The sequence below is a fragment of the Amblyomma americanum genome, chromosome 10, assembly GCF_052857255.1.
Source record: "Amblyomma americanum isolate KBUSLIRL-KWMA chromosome 10, ASM5285725v1, whole genome shotgun sequence".
Lineage (NCBI taxonomy): Eukaryota > Metazoa > Arthropoda > Arachnida > Ixodida > Ixodidae > Amblyomma > Amblyomma americanum.
In genome coordinates this window covers 43,897,374-43,914,330 of record NC_135506.1, presented here as the reverse complement: position 1 = coordinate 43,914,330, position 16,957 = coordinate 43,897,374, and the positions used below count along the sequence as shown (strand labels likewise).

At 47.0% G+C, this 16,957-nt stretch overlaps 1 protein-coding gene across 1 annotated transcript; it reads left to right on the top strand.

Moving 5' to 3' along the window:
- The first annotated feature begins 1,396 nt into the window (after nucleotides 1-1,396).
- On the top strand, nucleotides 1,397-3,422 carry LOC144106528 (uncharacterized). Its single transcript, XM_077639375.1, has one exon. The coding sequence runs from the start codon at nucleotides 1,786-1,788 to the stop codon at nucleotides 3,037-3,039; it is 1,254 nt and encodes a 417-aa protein (XP_077495501.1). The 5' UTR covers nucleotides 1,397-1,785; the 3' UTR covers nucleotides 3,040-3,422.
- The last annotated feature ends 13,535 nt before the right edge of the window (nucleotides 3,423-16,957 follow it).

The window sequence follows — 16,957 nt, the reverse complement described above, 5'->3', positions numbered from 1 at the left end:
ACGGTGAGCATGAACCTCCAAAGACCCAGCCTCCCGAAGACGTACCACCAGCGAATGGACCTGCTTCGCGAGCACCCACTGATGAAGTGAACATTAATGAGATGCTTGAGATCGCATTAGACACATTGCTATTGGTATCGACGCTCATAGTACTCTATATCGAGCTTCAAGATGCTGAACCAGACCAGCAACAAGACAATGCAAACGGCGGTTCGTGAGCTTGACCGCTACGAGTTGGTGTTAGGGATTAAAATTCAACCCAAGAAGCGATAAGTAGTGAATCAGAGTACTATGTCCCAAACCTTCGCGAAGGGAGAGTTATTCATTAAATGCTGCTGCGTCGCGCCTATTTATATGATTGCTCATTATTGTTGATGTCCTGGAGTCAAAGAACCGAAGGCTAAAAATCCAGGTGCACGCTTTACAGCGCCATAGTCGGATACAACTCAAGAACGAAGCCATAAATGCCCCTATAAGGAAACCCTCCAGCTAATGGCGTCGATCGATGATTTTGATTACTCTGCTAATATGCTTATTTCATGGTCGATTTCCCTTCATCTGCCACCTCCTGAGATGTCGTGATAGCAGGTCACAGGAATTAATCATCTCGTTAGCGTCGGTCGACCCCATTGGCTGGAACTCTCCTTTGAGGGGCATTTGCCACTTCTTTATTTAGATATATTCAGCTATAGTTGCAAAGGATAATGTTCTAGGCTTTAACGACCTTATTGCTGCTGCTGTTATAACAAGGTGCCGTGATTATCTACCATTCGTGAACCCGAGACCACGTAGTCACGTGGGAGTAAAATAACATGACTACCACGTGCACAAAACCCGTGCTTCGAGCCTCGTGTTAATTCGTTGGGCTTTGGGCAATTATCGAGTATATTTCATATCCACGAGAAAGACCCATGCTAGCATCTGCTTTCAAGTCTCTTGACACCAGGCCCCTCTCGAAGGATTTGATCCTCGGCGCTTGGCCAGATAGTTCGAAAACTCTACAGCCAACGAGAGCGCTCTCACGCTTTTTAAGGGACACGTGCCTTGATTCGCGTTTGTGATGTTAGAAAGTGTGCCTTGTCTTTTTCATCTCCCTCCTCCCATCATCATCATCCCCCATCATGACCCTCTTTTTCTCCTCTTCCCGTTGCCCAGTGCTAAGTAGCAGGACAGATATTCATTTTTCCGGCCAACCGCTCTACCTGTCCCGTCACTAAACCCACTCTCTCTCTCTCTCTCAAGTAAATTTAAGAGGCCGACCAGCCACCCTCTGGATGATATAATTGGGATCACCCAACTGCAGATTTCAAATACGGCATTTTTAGGCTTCTAACAGAAGTTAAGTTGCCTTCTTCTTTCTCCGTGACGCTCACAACTAAACAAAGATGACAACGAATTTAGCAGGGATCGCGTGCTGCCTGCAGGTAGAAGAATCTTGCCCTGGCGCAATGGCGGGAAGGGCGTCCAGGCCTTCACCTTGCGAGGCCGCTTGCCCTTTTTTCGTCCGCTGATTCGTCCCAAAATTGTGCATTCTGTAAGTCTTACCCAGTGGGCACCATGACGACGGCGAACTCTGTGGGTGCACCCTCCAACGGACGGCGCGCCCTACAGGTGTTTTCCTGAACGAATCTCGAGCAAGTCCCGGTCAGTGCAGTCACGGACATTCCGACCTGGAGCCGATTTTATCCGTTCACTCGTCCGGTGCTTCAGCGGTGGTCGTCTGGGTGGCCCAGAGGTGAGCTAGCAGCTTTTAGCCCTCAGCGAAAGCATATCGCGGGACCAACCATGCCAAGCGACTTGTCCTCTTCGTCCAATGGCTCGTCCAAGCGCAAGTCGACTACAGGAAAGAGCGCAGCGAAGAAGGCGGCACCTAAGCGGACACGAAAGGCACGGAGTCCCGCTTCAGACTCGGACGATGCTTCGCCCCGAAAGACGAGGAATACTAAAGCAACTGCAACGAAGGCTTCGACGAATACAGAAAAGGAGGACCAAAAGGCTGTACCCAAGTCAGCTGCGAAGACAGGGGTGCGAAAAAAGGCCATCAATACCATCTCCCGCGCCATGAACGCCGAAGATGACTTTATTCCCACTTACGAGAGTGGTCCACGCACAACTGAAGTCAAGCCAACTAAGCCCGTTCGCAACAAGAGGCTTCCTAGGGTTCCTAGCTCGCGCGACAGCAGCAGCGATGCCCACTCGTACCAAATGAGTAACCGATGGAGTACCTCCTCGACCTTTGGTGGTGACAGCGCAAGCAGCCACGTGAGTAGACGTCACTCCTCGAGCAGCGTGTCTTCGAGCCACGGTCGACGCAGCCAGTACGAGTCACCTAGTAGCATATCTGAGAGTAGCCGAGGCGGACGCAAGCGCAAATCCGGAGGTCGCCGCCACCGGTCCAGCAGCAGCGAGTCGAAGAGGCGGAGCTCTAAACGCCATCGACACTGGAGCCCCACGTCGGCTAGCAGCAGCGAAAGCGACAAACGAAAGTCCGGACGTCGTCATCGCTTCAGAAGCTCTTCGTCTAGTAGCAGCTCTGGGCGCAAACGGCGAGCGAAAAAGCGCCATTATTCTCCAAGCACGTCCTCTGGCAGTAGCATCCAGTATATGCGCAAGGCCAAGGCCCAGCGACCCCGAACACGGTTGGCAACCAAGAACCAAGTGAAAGGGCAAAGAAGGACTGCGAAGCCTGCCATTGGTCGGAGCCATTCTCCAATGACCACGACGATGAAGCTGGCAACGCAGACTTTAGAACAAAGGTTACCAAGTGAAGCGAAGTTGGAGACGAGAAAAAATAATACTGCCTGCACGAATAAAAGGCCGTGGCAGTCGCTGCCAGATGTGCGTACGTTAAGCAGAGACGACGAGGAGCCGCCACAATCGACGACGGCTACAATCCAAGAGGAAACAGCGGCGGACGAAAATCCTGCTGCACCTACCTCATCTCACGAGAGTGCTGCGCATTCTGCTGACGAACAATTGAATCAGGACGCTTCGAAACCACCTCAGGAGGAGTGGACTTTCAGATGCTCGATGATGTAATCGTTATCGATGGACTTCACCCGAATGTGCTCTTTTGGCTACGGCGGATATCAGTTTCCCAAAACAAAATTTTATGGACAGACATCAATCGATTGTTATTAAACCTCGGTAAGCAGGTGCTAGTGTTTGGGGCAAGTGTGACTGAAGCACTCCCGATCAAGCGCTCAAATTCAGAAAAACTGCAATTTATAAATAATCGTCGTTATTTCCTGAGCGGCTCGTGCCTGTGTAATATGTAAGGGCAGAAAATAATATTTAAGGAATTGAAATATTAGCTTTATATATTATATGCTGGTGCTGGTATATGGGCTTTAACGTCCTGAAGAGGCACATGATCTATGAAATAAATCAATTGTGTTCTCCCAACGCTACGTTTTCCGCCCAAACACATGATCAACGGGCACCTCAGCACATTTTCTAGAAGTCAGATTCGCAGGAAGAGACTAAAGACTCTGCACTCATCAGTGGTCTGTAGATGCCAGAGCCAAAGTAACTCTTAGGCAGTTGCCTAAGTTAGCATCATTAAACTCGTTAACTATCGCAACTTACCTAATACTAATCATTTGGTAGTACAAGTGAGCAATAAAAATTGATTAAATGAACAAGTAGTTGCAAGGTGAAGTTTGTGAAAATAGGGCGCTTATACCATTTTGCAGGAGCAGGAGCGCTTCATGAAGGTGCAGGAGGCGTATATTTAGTGAAAAATACAAATGCGATTCATCCTGTGATAAAATGTTTTGCTGATTCAGCCGCGCTCTTGGGAATTGGCGCCATGTTTGCAGCCTGTTGTACGTACCATTTCTACAGGAGCAAACAACACAAACCATGTGTGCATACCGTCAAGAGCGTCCACTACAGGGGTAAAATATTCAAGTCAATGCCTCTCGGTGCTAGACTACTAGTAGGCTCCAAAATTGGTGACGAATGATCAGAGATTGTGAAAAGAGGGCACCTCTAGTGACCTTTGACGACAAAGCACAAAATAGTCAACACTTTGTTTTGTTTTTTTCGTATGTGAAGCACTGATGCGTTTCTCACTTCTTCACAGTGTAACGTCCACTATTACTTCCAGGTACTTCCATTGCGTGGGCTTCTTAGGTGGGCTTGTTAGGAAGATGCCGGCATGAGAAGACTAACAATCACGCGCACTTCACATTCTCAAGCGTAAGCCCTGCTAAGCTAGTATTTACTGTATCCCTTCAGGACTGTTAAAAAGTTGTCTCTTGGACACGACAGTTCTGCGAAGGGCACCTTCTTTCACTTTGGCATCATTATGCTCTCGTGATATATTTATGTATAGCTTAACAGCTACCTGCACCACCGCCCCGCCTGAAAGAGTTCCTCAGGTGTGTGCCCGGTCATTACGGCATAAAAGGAAGAAAAGTTCTTACCTACGCACTCGCGATACGTCCCCGCGTAAGGTCACCACCTAGGACGACCTCGTAAAGCACCCCAAAACCGTAAAACAGAGACTCAAAATACTACTTCATTTACCTTGCTTTCTTCCACTACCTTGCACAGATTTCACCCGGCGTTGACTTAGGCTTTAGTTTCGGTCTCTAGTTCACCGTTATTTCGGGACGACGTTCAGCTGAGGTTGTAGATAATTGGCGCTGAAAGTATTTCATAATAAAAGGGCTCGTGTGCTACCGTTTGGTTACGCGGTAACAAAATATGAAATACCCGAATTAGCTTGGTTGTTTTTCAGTGTTGTTGAGCACCACGAAGCCGAAACAGATTTTAAACTTACTTCGGCCCAAACTCTGAAATTTTCCACATCCACACTTACTCAACAAGGAAGCCTTCTCGGCGGGGCCGCCTTAATGTCATTCGGAAATTGTCCTTACCGAGGTGCCATCAGTGAAAGGTTCCTTGGTGCTTCCTTTGCGTAAGGTAGCTCGAAGCTACCTTAATGCATCCTTTCACACTTTCTATCTCTGGAATGAAATCTCACCTTACTGCGCCTCAAGTGATGCTCGATTGAGCATGCGCGCTGTAGCTTGCTGCTGGCAGGCAGTCAGGCGCGAGTCTGGCGTGAACGCGGTCAGAAGATACCGGCACGGCGGGCTGGCAGAACGGGTGGCTACCGTCGTGACAGCGATTCTAGACCACGTCAAGTTTTGCTCTCATCTGTCGGGATATTTTGCGTTGAGCAAACAAAATTGGAAGAAAGCGTCAGCGCTTCAGTATAATATCATTTCTGTTTAAAAAGTATGCGACGGACTTGTTTTTTTTCTTGATTAAAGGCGTTCGCCTAAACCCTCTAATGCAGGCTCCCTCGAACCCAGACGCGCGCCATCCGTTGCTTATGTTCCTTACGTGGGGAGCTGTCAGATTACGCTGGCTTCGTCCACCGATGTTCTGCTGCAAGGCCGCCTCTCGTAAGGTTAGCAAGTGCTCGAACAAAAGGGAGGCTCTAGAGTTTGAGATTAAGTCCTTACAATCAATTCATTTACCTCCTATCAGTCGCTCTTTGCATTATAAAAAGTACAATCAAACCCTGTTCTGAAATACACAACAGATAGAATCTGGTGACTGTAGCATTTTTAGCAAACCGCATCGAAAACAAACTTCCTATACGACCAATACATCCGGTAGTTTTATTACAAAGCAGACATTATATCCCCATTTTTGTTAATCAAGAAATCTAGTGTTTTAAGTAGGACGTATGCGTGGCAAGAAGTGCCTCCTCGCACTTCGTCGCTGGTTCATGGCCAGGACATTACCACAAGCGAAATGCTAAGCAGTGTAGCCGACCAATAGCGATGTTACCGAACACTAGTTCGCCTTCAAAACTGCTTCTCGCTTCACCTAGGTGGGCCAACAGGGGGTGTACAATTTCACCACGTCAAACACTCTTTAGATCTGCCTTCATTCGGTACTAGTTCTGTATTTAAAAACAAAGGCAGATAGTACAAGAGTGTAATGCGAAATTTCAAACTACTTTCTCATTGTGACCACTGGCAATCCGGATAAACGCTGATATCCTCGTTCAGCTCGCATCGTGCAATCAGCGGTAAAACAAATTTGAGCCGCTATACAATTTTCTAATTGCTATTTAATTTAATCAATTCCTTCTGCAATTCTTATGGCCTTCAGCGCATTAAAAGTGCATGGAAGAAAAAAAAACCCTAAGGGAACTAGGCTCTCACCAGTAGGAGTACTGAACCACGTGGTGTTCTAAGTTAAATAGGCTGAGAGAACTGATGCAGCTGTACACTGTAGGCGTGAGCGGTTAATAATGCTGTTCATTAAAAATAAATTGTCTTTTGTAGTGCCCCGATGAAATCCAAAATGTCTACCAGAAAGCCTTAGATAACAGTGTAACAGAAATCATGCAATGCCAGCGATAGAGAGAGAGAGAGTTAAATAGGCTGAGAGAACTGATGCAGCTGTACACTGTAGGCGTGAGCGGTTAATAATGCTGTTCATTAAAAATAAATTGTCTTTTGTAGTGCCCCGATGAAATCCAAAATGTCTACCAGAAAGCCTTAGATAACAGTGTAACAGAAATCATGCAATGCCAGCGATAGAGAGAGAGAGAGTTAAATAGGCTGAGAGAACTGATGCAGCTGTACACTGTAGGCGTGAGCGGTTAATAATGCTGTTCATTAAAAATAAATTGTCTTTTGTAGTGCCCCGATGAAATCCAAAATGTCTACCAGAAAGCCTTAGATAACAGTGTAACAGAAATCATGCAATGCCAGCGATAGAGAGAGAGAGAGTTAAATAGGCTGAGAGAACTGATGCAGCTGTACACTGTAGGCGTGAGCGGTTAATAATGCTGTTCATTAAAAATAAATTGTCTTTTGTAGTGCCCCGATGAAATCCAAAATGTCTACCAGAAAGCCTTAGATAACAGTGTAACAGAAATCATGCAATGCCAGCGATAGAGACAGAGAGAGGCTCTTTAATAAAGACAATATGGAATGTTGCTTTCGAGGCTCTTTAATAAAGACAATATGGAATGTTGCTTTCGGTGCATCCATCCAGGAAATGAAACATCGCACAAAAGCCCCTTGCAGGGCACAGCAAGGCGGCCGCATTCTTCAAAGCTTGAGTGAATAGTATGCACCTGTGCTGTTTCTACTAGATTGGTTGTAAATCCCGAAGGAACATTCTAGATATGCAGTGCATTCTTCATGGGGGAATTGTCACAAACAGGATGGTAACCACGGCTTAGCCCTCCAGACACGTGAAAAAGTTCCATTGAGAACCACACGACCGGACGCACGCGCAAGAGCGATCAGAGGAAAAATAACGCAAAAACAAACCGGCGCAAAAAAGATATATCTGAGCAAAAGATTTCTTTCTGCGTATCTTGTGAACGTCTGAGAATCAGCATTCCCTTTCTCCATCCCAATATCAGCGACAGTTCAAAGTCGCGTACGATACCTACCAGTTTCTTTACTATCCTTCTCAAAAATATCCACCGGTACAGAACATCTTTGATAAATTGTTCACACCTATTAGTCCGGTTACGGAAATTTGGAGTTCGACCGAGCACAAAGAGCATGCGCCGGCGATGCGTCTCCAGGGGAACCGTAACCGTTGTCGGTGTTCTCTTCGCCATCCTCATTCTCTCCTTCATCACTGTATTCTCTCTCAGACGTCGAAGCTATGGCGCGCTCTCCGAGACCGGTAGAATCAGGCGTCACGCCTCGATCCCCGCCTAAGGAATTGGAAGAGTGGCTTGTTCCACTCCTGGAGTTCCTTGTGGCGTCTGGACCATCCCAGGACCCACCATTGATTGAGCGCCGGGGCACTGCCGTGTATTGAGGATACCCGCCGCGGATGGAATGACGCCGTCGCAAGTCGGGGCCACTAATGATGGACCGTCGTATACCAGGAGCAAATCCGGGACCGTTCATGGACCTTCTTGAGGCTGGACGTGCCGGAGAGAAGTTCCCCACGCTCATGGAAGGTCGCGGGTTCAGTATACCCGGAGGGTTGCTTCCTACGCCGATGGAACGTTGCGTAGGTGAATGATTTGAAAGCAAGGAGCTCGCGCTGTTCGAACGCTGCGGTTCTGCCAAGTTTACAGCGCTGTTGGAATCAAGTGGAGCTGAGGAGTTCACAGGACAAGCGCCCTTGATTACGGAGCGTCGTGCTGCCGAAAAGTTGGGGTACCAGCTTGCAGCAATGATGGAACGTCGTGGAGCTCCCTGGTTAGTTGAGAAACTGTGAGGGGTGTCGGAAAATCCTGGAGCACCAGTATTGGGAGCAAAGCTTCTCTCTCTGACTGACTTTCTTTGCGACAGAAGGCCCGGTTGGAAACTGGAACCACTCATAGATTGTCTTGACAAGACTGGGGTGGCGGCCACGGCCCCATAACCAGCTCCGGGTGGTTGGAAGGTGCCAGCAAACTGCGGTGGCGCCGTGCTCGTTGTCCTCACGGCTGCCACTGATTTGCGCCGAAAGTCCCTGACGGCACGTTGGACCTGCTCCTGTAATTGCTTCGCCTGCTCGGGCCCTTCGCTGCCGGTGGGTTCAAGCAGTGTAAGCTTTACGCTGGGTTGGCAAAAAAGCTCATTGTAGGAAATCATGGGCGCACCTTGTACAGTACACTGAAGGGGTGGAAAAGCAGTGATCGAGGTATTGGTCTCTGGCACTGTCAGCGGTGTGGGTGCATTGATTGCCATGTGCCCCTTGCTGACTACACGGTCCCCCTGGCTCACTGTGCTTATCAGCGGTGACGCTATGCCGCCGTACTCGGCTTGCGGTTCCGCAGCTGGCGAGGCAGCAAGACCAGCTGGAAGAACAGCCGCTGGAGGCTGGTAGGCAAGACTACATCCAAGTGACTGGGACGGTAATGTGCGTTGTTGAAGGCCAGCGGAGGGCATTACTGAAGGCTTTCCTGTTGGAGTCACAGCAGTATATGGAGCAGGATGAATCTGTGGACGTGTTTTCAATGTAAACTGCGCTTCCAGGCCTGCGAATTCAAGCGGGACATCCGGCGCGCCTTGCTCCCCTTGGGCGTAACTGGTCTTCGACGTCATGGCCTTGATGGTCATGCAGCTGGCTCCGAAATTTCCCATGATTGGCAGTTCATCACCATCTTGTGGGAAAGGCTGTATTTCCAACTCGACGGGTAGAGACTGCGGCGAATCTTTATGACGTGGTGTTTCCTTCTGAAGCTTTGCAGCTTTCTCTTTGGAAGGAATCTTAAGCTCCGGTTCTTCTGAAGACGGTTTTCCTTGCGCCAAAGGGCTCAGCGTCGAACGACGTCGATTCAGCACTACTTCCATGCGCCTCAGCTGGTTGGGCGTGCGGCCGAGTGAGACAGACATGCGCCGTATCACGTCCTCGCGAAGGGGCGGCGATTCACTTCTGATGGCACCGGTCGCATCCTCGCTGGCGGCAGCCTGCTTTGTTGAGACGTTGATGGCACCGTTTCCTGCGCCCGGGCTGGGTTCCATGCCTCCAGCTAGACTCATCTGCTGTGTGTAAAAGAAAAGCCAGCGCTAAGCTCGGTTTTGATTCTAGAAAGGCGACGGCTATTTAAATATTCGACAGTTTCCGTTCGCGTCCTATGCTGAATCCAGCCGCGGCCTAAGCAAGCGTCGTTTGGCAGAGCGGCTTTTCGCGGCAATTTATAAGTAGGTAGTTTTAAAGGAACTCAGGTACTATCACGACTAACTTTACGTTTTATTGCTCTGCAATAGTCTGTATGAGTAGATTAGCAATACACTTGAAACACCATCTCATGCAAAGTGGTCATGGATGGGGCCTACCGTAATGCAAAGAACGATTTGCTCGCGAAAAACGATGTCTTTGCAAGCGGTTTTAAACGTTAAGATTATGTAGCATCTGTATTTGCTTAAATTAGTGTCTCACAGGGCCTGTTAATGTCGATATAGACGGCTGGTAATATGCAGTGTAGAGTTATATTGTTCTGTTGGCCTCTTCTTAAATGGCACATGTGTACATAACGGGATCACACAAGGTTTAGTGATGAGTGCCAATGGTACGAGCCTAATCCGTTTGACACCTCTTTTTCCTCGTGGCTGTTCTGCACTCTTTTTTATCCGAGAAATAATGGTAAAAGAAACTGAGAGACTTTTAAGTACTCAAGTTTTCTCTCTTTACAAGCATTATATATTGCAGTAATCGTGCAATGAAACAGCAAGGCCTCGAATGCAATCAACCAGTGAACTTCCTTCGGTGCATTGAGCATTGTTATCTTACTTCGTCAGCGTCTAATGCTTGGCGACCGAAAGTGACTAGGGGGCTCTCTACCATGAGCCATCCAGACAGTAGTCGTGGGACGCATACTTATATATATTACAGATAAAAGCGCTTTGCCACGTGAGATCGAATAAAGCAACGTTGTCTAATTAGGTGCTCACTCACGGCTGCTTATAAATGGTTGCTAACGGTTTGTTGAACCAGAACGTTTGGAAAACACGTAGTGGTCCGATGATTTTTCTGCCCGAATTTTCTTCCACTCTCGCTCGAAGGCCGCATTTGTTTTAAATTTCGTGAGGACTTGCGAAACATATGCTATGACGTAGACTAAATCTGTTTTGTTACGTACCTTGTGCGCCGTAAACACGGGAGATATCTGCGCCGGTGACTTCATGTCGTGCTGCTGGAGGAAGTCCAAGTACCCATTGAATACCTTGGGATCATCCGGACCCCATATAGGCTTCGGATGACAGACATCAGCGAATTTCTGCGCATAAAAGGAAACACGAAAAGGGTCGCATAAGCCTACTTTTTCGCGCGCTGCTTTTTTCTCGTGGGCACGGACAACTTTTACTGCGACTGTTTTAGAGGTGTTTGTGGCCTTTACGGGCCGCTAGGCGCTGTGGTCGACCCTTGGTCCAGGATGTCGCACCTCGTTCCTTGCCCTGCTTACAGCCGGGCCACCAATGCTGACCTCAATGCCGCCGTAAATTTGCAGAGCTACTTACAAGGCAACGATCAAGAATTGAACGCTGCCGGCACAAAGCGCTATGTTGGGGAGGCGGAGTGCATACGGTGCAGGAGATGCAACGGTACTAGAATGACCCGCCGTAGTTGCCCGCAGCATAGCCTGCCGCTAGGCATTTGCCGTCCTTCTTTCAATAATAGAAACATACTAGAAGGGAGTAATTACTCAGCATTCACTCATGCCTTGCCATGCGGCTGCAAAGGAAAGCTGTACAGTTTTTGTCCTGGGTTCGAACCCGGGACCACCGCTTCACCGCAGCAGTCGCACTACCAACGGAGCTAAACGGGACGGCCAGCATATGGTAGGGCAAGAGTTAATTGATCAATAACTCGAAGTGGGAAAGTATTGGTGCAGTACCCTTGTTACTTTCTGTGGAAAGTGGGAACGGTTTTAAGTTTCTGTGGAAACTGCATAGCTTTCCTTTGTAGCCACATGGCGGCGCTTGGGTGGGTGGTAATGAGTAAGTACTTCCTTATTACAAACCGACTCCACCGGGGGGGGGGGGGGGGGGAATTCCCCTAAAATATTGGATCACTGCTGTTCCCACTTCGGACCACAATGACGAATTTTTTGTGAACTACGAAGCTTATCTAGAAGTTGTATAGGTTTCCTTTGTAGCCTAATGGCTTTGCTTGGATGAATAACAGGGAGTGATTACTCTTCTATTACAAATCTACTGCACTTTGGGGCATTACTTTAAAGGAATGGAAAAATGTGAAAAACAGCACACGAAATAAAAAAATAAAAATCAGGAGAAATTTTTGAAAATAATTAGGACCATGGTATTAAACCGAGCGTATCTGCATAGCTGGTACATAACTGCTGGGTATTTGCCACGCTGTGTATGCGACTATCCTAACTGAGGTTTTCCTTCTTTTTAACCTACTTCAAAGCTGCAATTTGCCGTACATATCCCATGCACTCAGATCGCTTCTCAGCCTTTTTAATGCGTTCTCATCCAAATCTCAAGCTATTTTTCAGAATAAAGGACTTAGCTATAAGCCATGAGAATGCAGATAGTAAAAACATATATTTACTCAGTCTCGAATCGGCCAAAAGCCTTTTAGAGTGGCGACGATAAAACATCAGATATTGATTAAGGTATTGCAACTTCACATAGTGCAACTGTTAACAGTTCATTACCCCCAACGTGTAAAATTTGCTGCCGCTACCGTATTTCTTGTATATTTTACGTTTCTGCGCAGAATTATGAAAAGTAGCCAAAATCAAAAAGAGCAAATCTCTTACAATGATCGGACTACAGTTCCGACGAATGGGAGAGATTTCCTCTCCCGTCAGCGACGACTTTAATAAACAAATGAGCTCAATTTAGTTAGACATTTTATACCCTTATTCAGAAGCATTGAAAAACGAATTATTATCCTGGATAACATACCAGCATTCAAAATTAGGGAGACACTTAAGCTCCGCCTTTAAGGGTACCCAGCGATAGCGTTACTGGATCCCTTCAGCTGCTTCTCTGAAACAGCTGCTGTTCTTAGTTCACATTCGCGCACATGTCACAATTAGCACAAAGTTCCTTTATTCTTGTCTCCGAACTCTGGACGTTTACGCACACAATGTTACTCTAGTTTGTACTCCACTAGTCAATACGTCTTTAATTCACTCCACTAATTAGCGCCTTACAAAGCTTAAAATCAAGCCAACAACACAAGCGCATCACCCCCCTTGTGCTTCAGACAAGTAAGCGTGTAAACACGAGGCAGACTGATCGTTTTAAGTAGTACTGACAGAACAGATCGTTTTTCGCGGTAAACAGTCACCTCTCAGTATTCTTTCTTTGGCGTCTTAGAGAGCTTTTATCATTTTTTTTCCTCCCTTAATCCTCTAGCGTCTCGAGATGTCCTTGATTACAATATTTGACCTTTCTCTCCAACTTCTCGTAACTATCGCGCCCCACGATAATTTTATGCATACTGTCTACTTCTCCCGGGCTTCCTTGTCTCCCTATGCACAATCACGAATGTTATCATTTTACATCATATTGTGACATTTACCACTGTATATATTGCATACATTATTGTAAATAAACATGTACTTGTTTTATAAAAGAAAGTCTACATGGACTAGTCGGTAGCGTGCCAAACTGGCTGTCTAAGGTTTGTGAGCTCCGATTCCGACTAAAATTTTTGGCACTTTTTTTACGTAGAATCAAATACTTTATAAAGTTAGCTTATCTGAGACATACGCCGACCAAGTATTTTTTTCAGTTGTTTTCGTTCTACACATTCACGCGTGATATCATGCGTGACGCAGGTTTCTCGGCACAGTGCCGACGCGAGAGCCTTTACGCTGTCATCTTAAAAGCCAGTATAAAAATTTTGTGAACGCCGCTAAAAATATGAAAAACTGGCAGGCTGCGCTAGCAACAATCAGCATTTCGTCCATTATGAGTCGCTAGTTTGAGTTGTGTGAAAGCTGGAATAAATGTGCTTAAATCAATTCGAAAGCCCGAAGACGCTAGAAAACTTTTATACAGTAAAGCTGATCACATTTTTCTCTCGACAGGCAATGAGTTATGAGGAATTGTTTGATGCGCGCTCGAACTAGAGCAAGGGACAGGGGAGGATAGACAAAACGAGTACTGGTGGCTACTGTCGCATATTTTCACCCCTTTTTCTTCTCACGCCTTTAACACAGAGGCGCCAAACATTCTGACATGAAAGCGCTGGCTACTGATAATATCTTCACATTGAAACTTTTATGCAACCTCCCTTTGAAATTAGTACACGGGGCGCCAGTGATGCGTCTCGAATTGAGGACACTTGCTATTAAACGAACTAACAAACATTGCAGCCCCAACAAGACTAAACATAAGAGGACAATAAAGACTCGGCACTAGGCGCCTCTCATAACGTCTAGTTATGAGTAAGGAAAAAGGTGGCTCACGAATTTAGCGCCGTATAGCTCGGCGTAGGCGAACAGTGGTATCTGGAGCAGGCCGAATGCAGCGAAGCACCAGCCGATCATCTTTCCCGCCGGCGGGTAATGGTAGCTCTCGAAGAACAGCTCCTGCTCCTCGCCCACTGTCGCCATCAACAGCGTCAGCTGCGCACACCCACCAGAGGCAGTGTTGTCAGGTTAGCAATGAAATAATAAGTTCTACAGCCGTTTAACACCCGTTGCCTAAGCTTTCCGTCGTAGTAGTCGTGCGTAACAGGAGGGTGGTTGCCATGGGTACCACTAGAAGAAAGGTTACCCTGAAAGAAGGAGGGTATCCTCAACTATTCCCAATCCAGTACTCAGAGGTCTATGGGAACAGTTAGGCATAAAAGTTAATGGGGAGTACTTCAGTAATCTCCGATTCGTTGATGGCACTGCCTTGCTAAGTCACTCACGAGATGAACTGCAAAACATGATCAGTGAGTTAGACCAGCAGAGTGGTACTGTGCATCTAAAAATTAATATACAGAAAACCAAGGTATTGCTCAAAAGTCTCGGAAGAGAACAGCAGTTTACAATTGGCAGCGAGGTGCTGGAAATAGTAAGGGAATACGTCCACTTAGGGCTGGTAGTGACCGCTGATCCGGGTCATGAGAGGGAAATAATTAGAAATATAAGAAGGGGGTGCACTACATATGGCAGGTTCTCTCAGGACATGGATGGTAGTTTACTAATAACCCTCAAGAGGAAAGTATACAACAGCTGTATATTACTGGTACTCACCTACGGGGCAGAAACGTGGAGGCTAACGAAAAGGGTTCAAGTTAGGTAAAATGGTTGCTGCACCCTTTTTGGGAATTCCGCGCTATTCAAGGATTCAAATATAAATAGGCTGTAGGTAAAGCATGCCAAGTGTTGTTTTTGCGCTGGCATTTACAATAGTGGCCTAATCAACGATTAAATTTAGGCTTCTCGTCACAAAATTAGAGGACTGCGGAAGAGCTTGGTGTGACGTCAGGGAAGATTTAAAATTTCCACTGCCGTCGACCACACCTTGCTTTGTTGGATGCTGCCGAACAACGCTCGGTGGCCATAGCCTTCGATGGCGTCGTTTTTTTTTTCTTTGAAAGCAAGCATTTATCCGTTGGAAATGTACAGGTACCTTCGATGAGGTCATCTTGCGCTCCCCCCCCCCCCCCCCCCAACTTGGCGCTGTGCACTGCTGAGAAGATTAAAGGTCGTCGCGATTTTAGTCTGCGATTACGTCACCATTTTAAATGCTAGCCCGAAAGGTCTTCACATGCAAGTACCTTCAAGTTTCTAACATTCGGACACTTTAAGCTCGTCGATTTCTAAACTATATGCATTTGCCCATTAAGAACAGCGCAGCGAGCTATGCAAAGAAAAATGGTAGGAATAACATTAAGAGACCGGAAGAGGGTAGAGTGAGCCAGGGATCAAACATGGATTAATGACATCCTAGTCGAAATCAAGAGGAAGAAATGGGCTTGGGCAGGGCATGTTGTCTAAGGGTAAGACAAGTGATGGTCTTTAAGGGTAACAGGCTGTATTCCAAGAGAAGGCAAGCGTAGCAAGGAGCGGCAGAAGGTTATGTGGGTGGATGAGATTAATAAGTGTGCGAGGAGGGGTGGCCTCTGCTGTCACAGGACATCGTTATTTGCAGAGACATGGGAGAGGTCTTTGCCCGGCAGTGAGCGTAGTCAGGCTGATGATAAAGAGAAGGGATGCGTGACCGGAGGGTGGTTTGCATTGCGACAATCCAGAGAGAGGAAAATATGGCACGCGCCATCTGCTGTGGCTTTTTTTCATCGCTCGCAGGTATCAGTTAAGAATGCCATAGAAAACCAACAAGGAACGCTTTTGACGTTAGCAAAAACGTTAATAGCAAAAAACAAATGCAAGCTTGCTGACTGGAGATGTGTGGATATATTGTTTGTTATAATGAAATCTTACAATATAAGAAAAAATTGCGTTCAGATACTCTTTCTGGTTCAAAAATGCATTGTATAAAATTTTTTGGTATGGAGACACCCCATGCATGACGCCAGACACGAAAAGCCATCCGGCGACTAGAAATGAAGCTTAGTATTGTAGCCTGCGTATACACATACCGACGACCAGTGCGCCTGCTGTTTTCTGCACGGAACGCGTCCAGGTCACGCGTTAAATTTAAATTTTGCCGCCAGAATTCACTTCACTGCTTTCGCACCGCTAGAATTGCGGCACCGTCGAATGCGGCTATACTTCTTCAATCCAATGGAGAGGAGGAGTAATTTTAGATGCAAACTTCTCAACAATGAATGCGTCTTTGGCAGCCGCACAAACATCAACATACTCAGAAAGAGCCTTGGAATCGATATTTACTAAGATCAAAAAGTGTATAAATTATCCTCGGGGTCCGTTTAATGCACATGTGTGCACAGGAGAGTTAGCTATCAGGAAGTTACATTAGGGTTGAGATTTCCGCAGGCAATGTTTGCCTGCACGTTTGCAACACAACAGTATCCAGGAAATCGGGACTTAATTCAGCTCGTCCCCCAGAAGCAATGCTAACGGCGAAGCTCTGACCAATACAGGACTTTGAAAGATTGGTAAAGCATCTTGATCGGCTTGGTCCGAATGGACGAGTTTGTTGGTCTGGGAGGTCTAATCTGGTATCTCGTCTGAAAGGAAAAGTAAATGAAGGGACAAACGGACGCCGAGTGCGCCGGGCGCCAGGACTCGGAGGCACAGGCCGAGGCACGGGCTCATGCGTCGGCGGGTCGCGAACTGAAAGTCGAACTCCAGCCTGGCCACACCTGCAAAGAAGAAACAACAGGACTCACGTGTGATTCCCTGGATAATTCACCGTTCACCTGCAAGCTGATTTATTAGTTCATGCTCGCAACGCTTCTGACATGATTCGCCACCAGACTTAACCATATGTGTTTGTTTTAATCTGTGAGAGTCAGTCCTTGTTAGCCCTGTAACTTTCCACTGCAGGGAAAGGTGTCGTTCATTGATCTCCATTCAGCAGCCCAGTACTAGCTTCGGCTGCTTGGTGCCATCAAAATTCTT

Bases quoted from the DNA above. Each gene is read 5' to 3' on its own strand.
- LOC144106528 (XM_077639375.1), top strand. From the start codon at position 1,786: ATGCCAAGCGACTTGTCCTCTTCGTCCAATGGCTCGTCCAAGCGCAAG.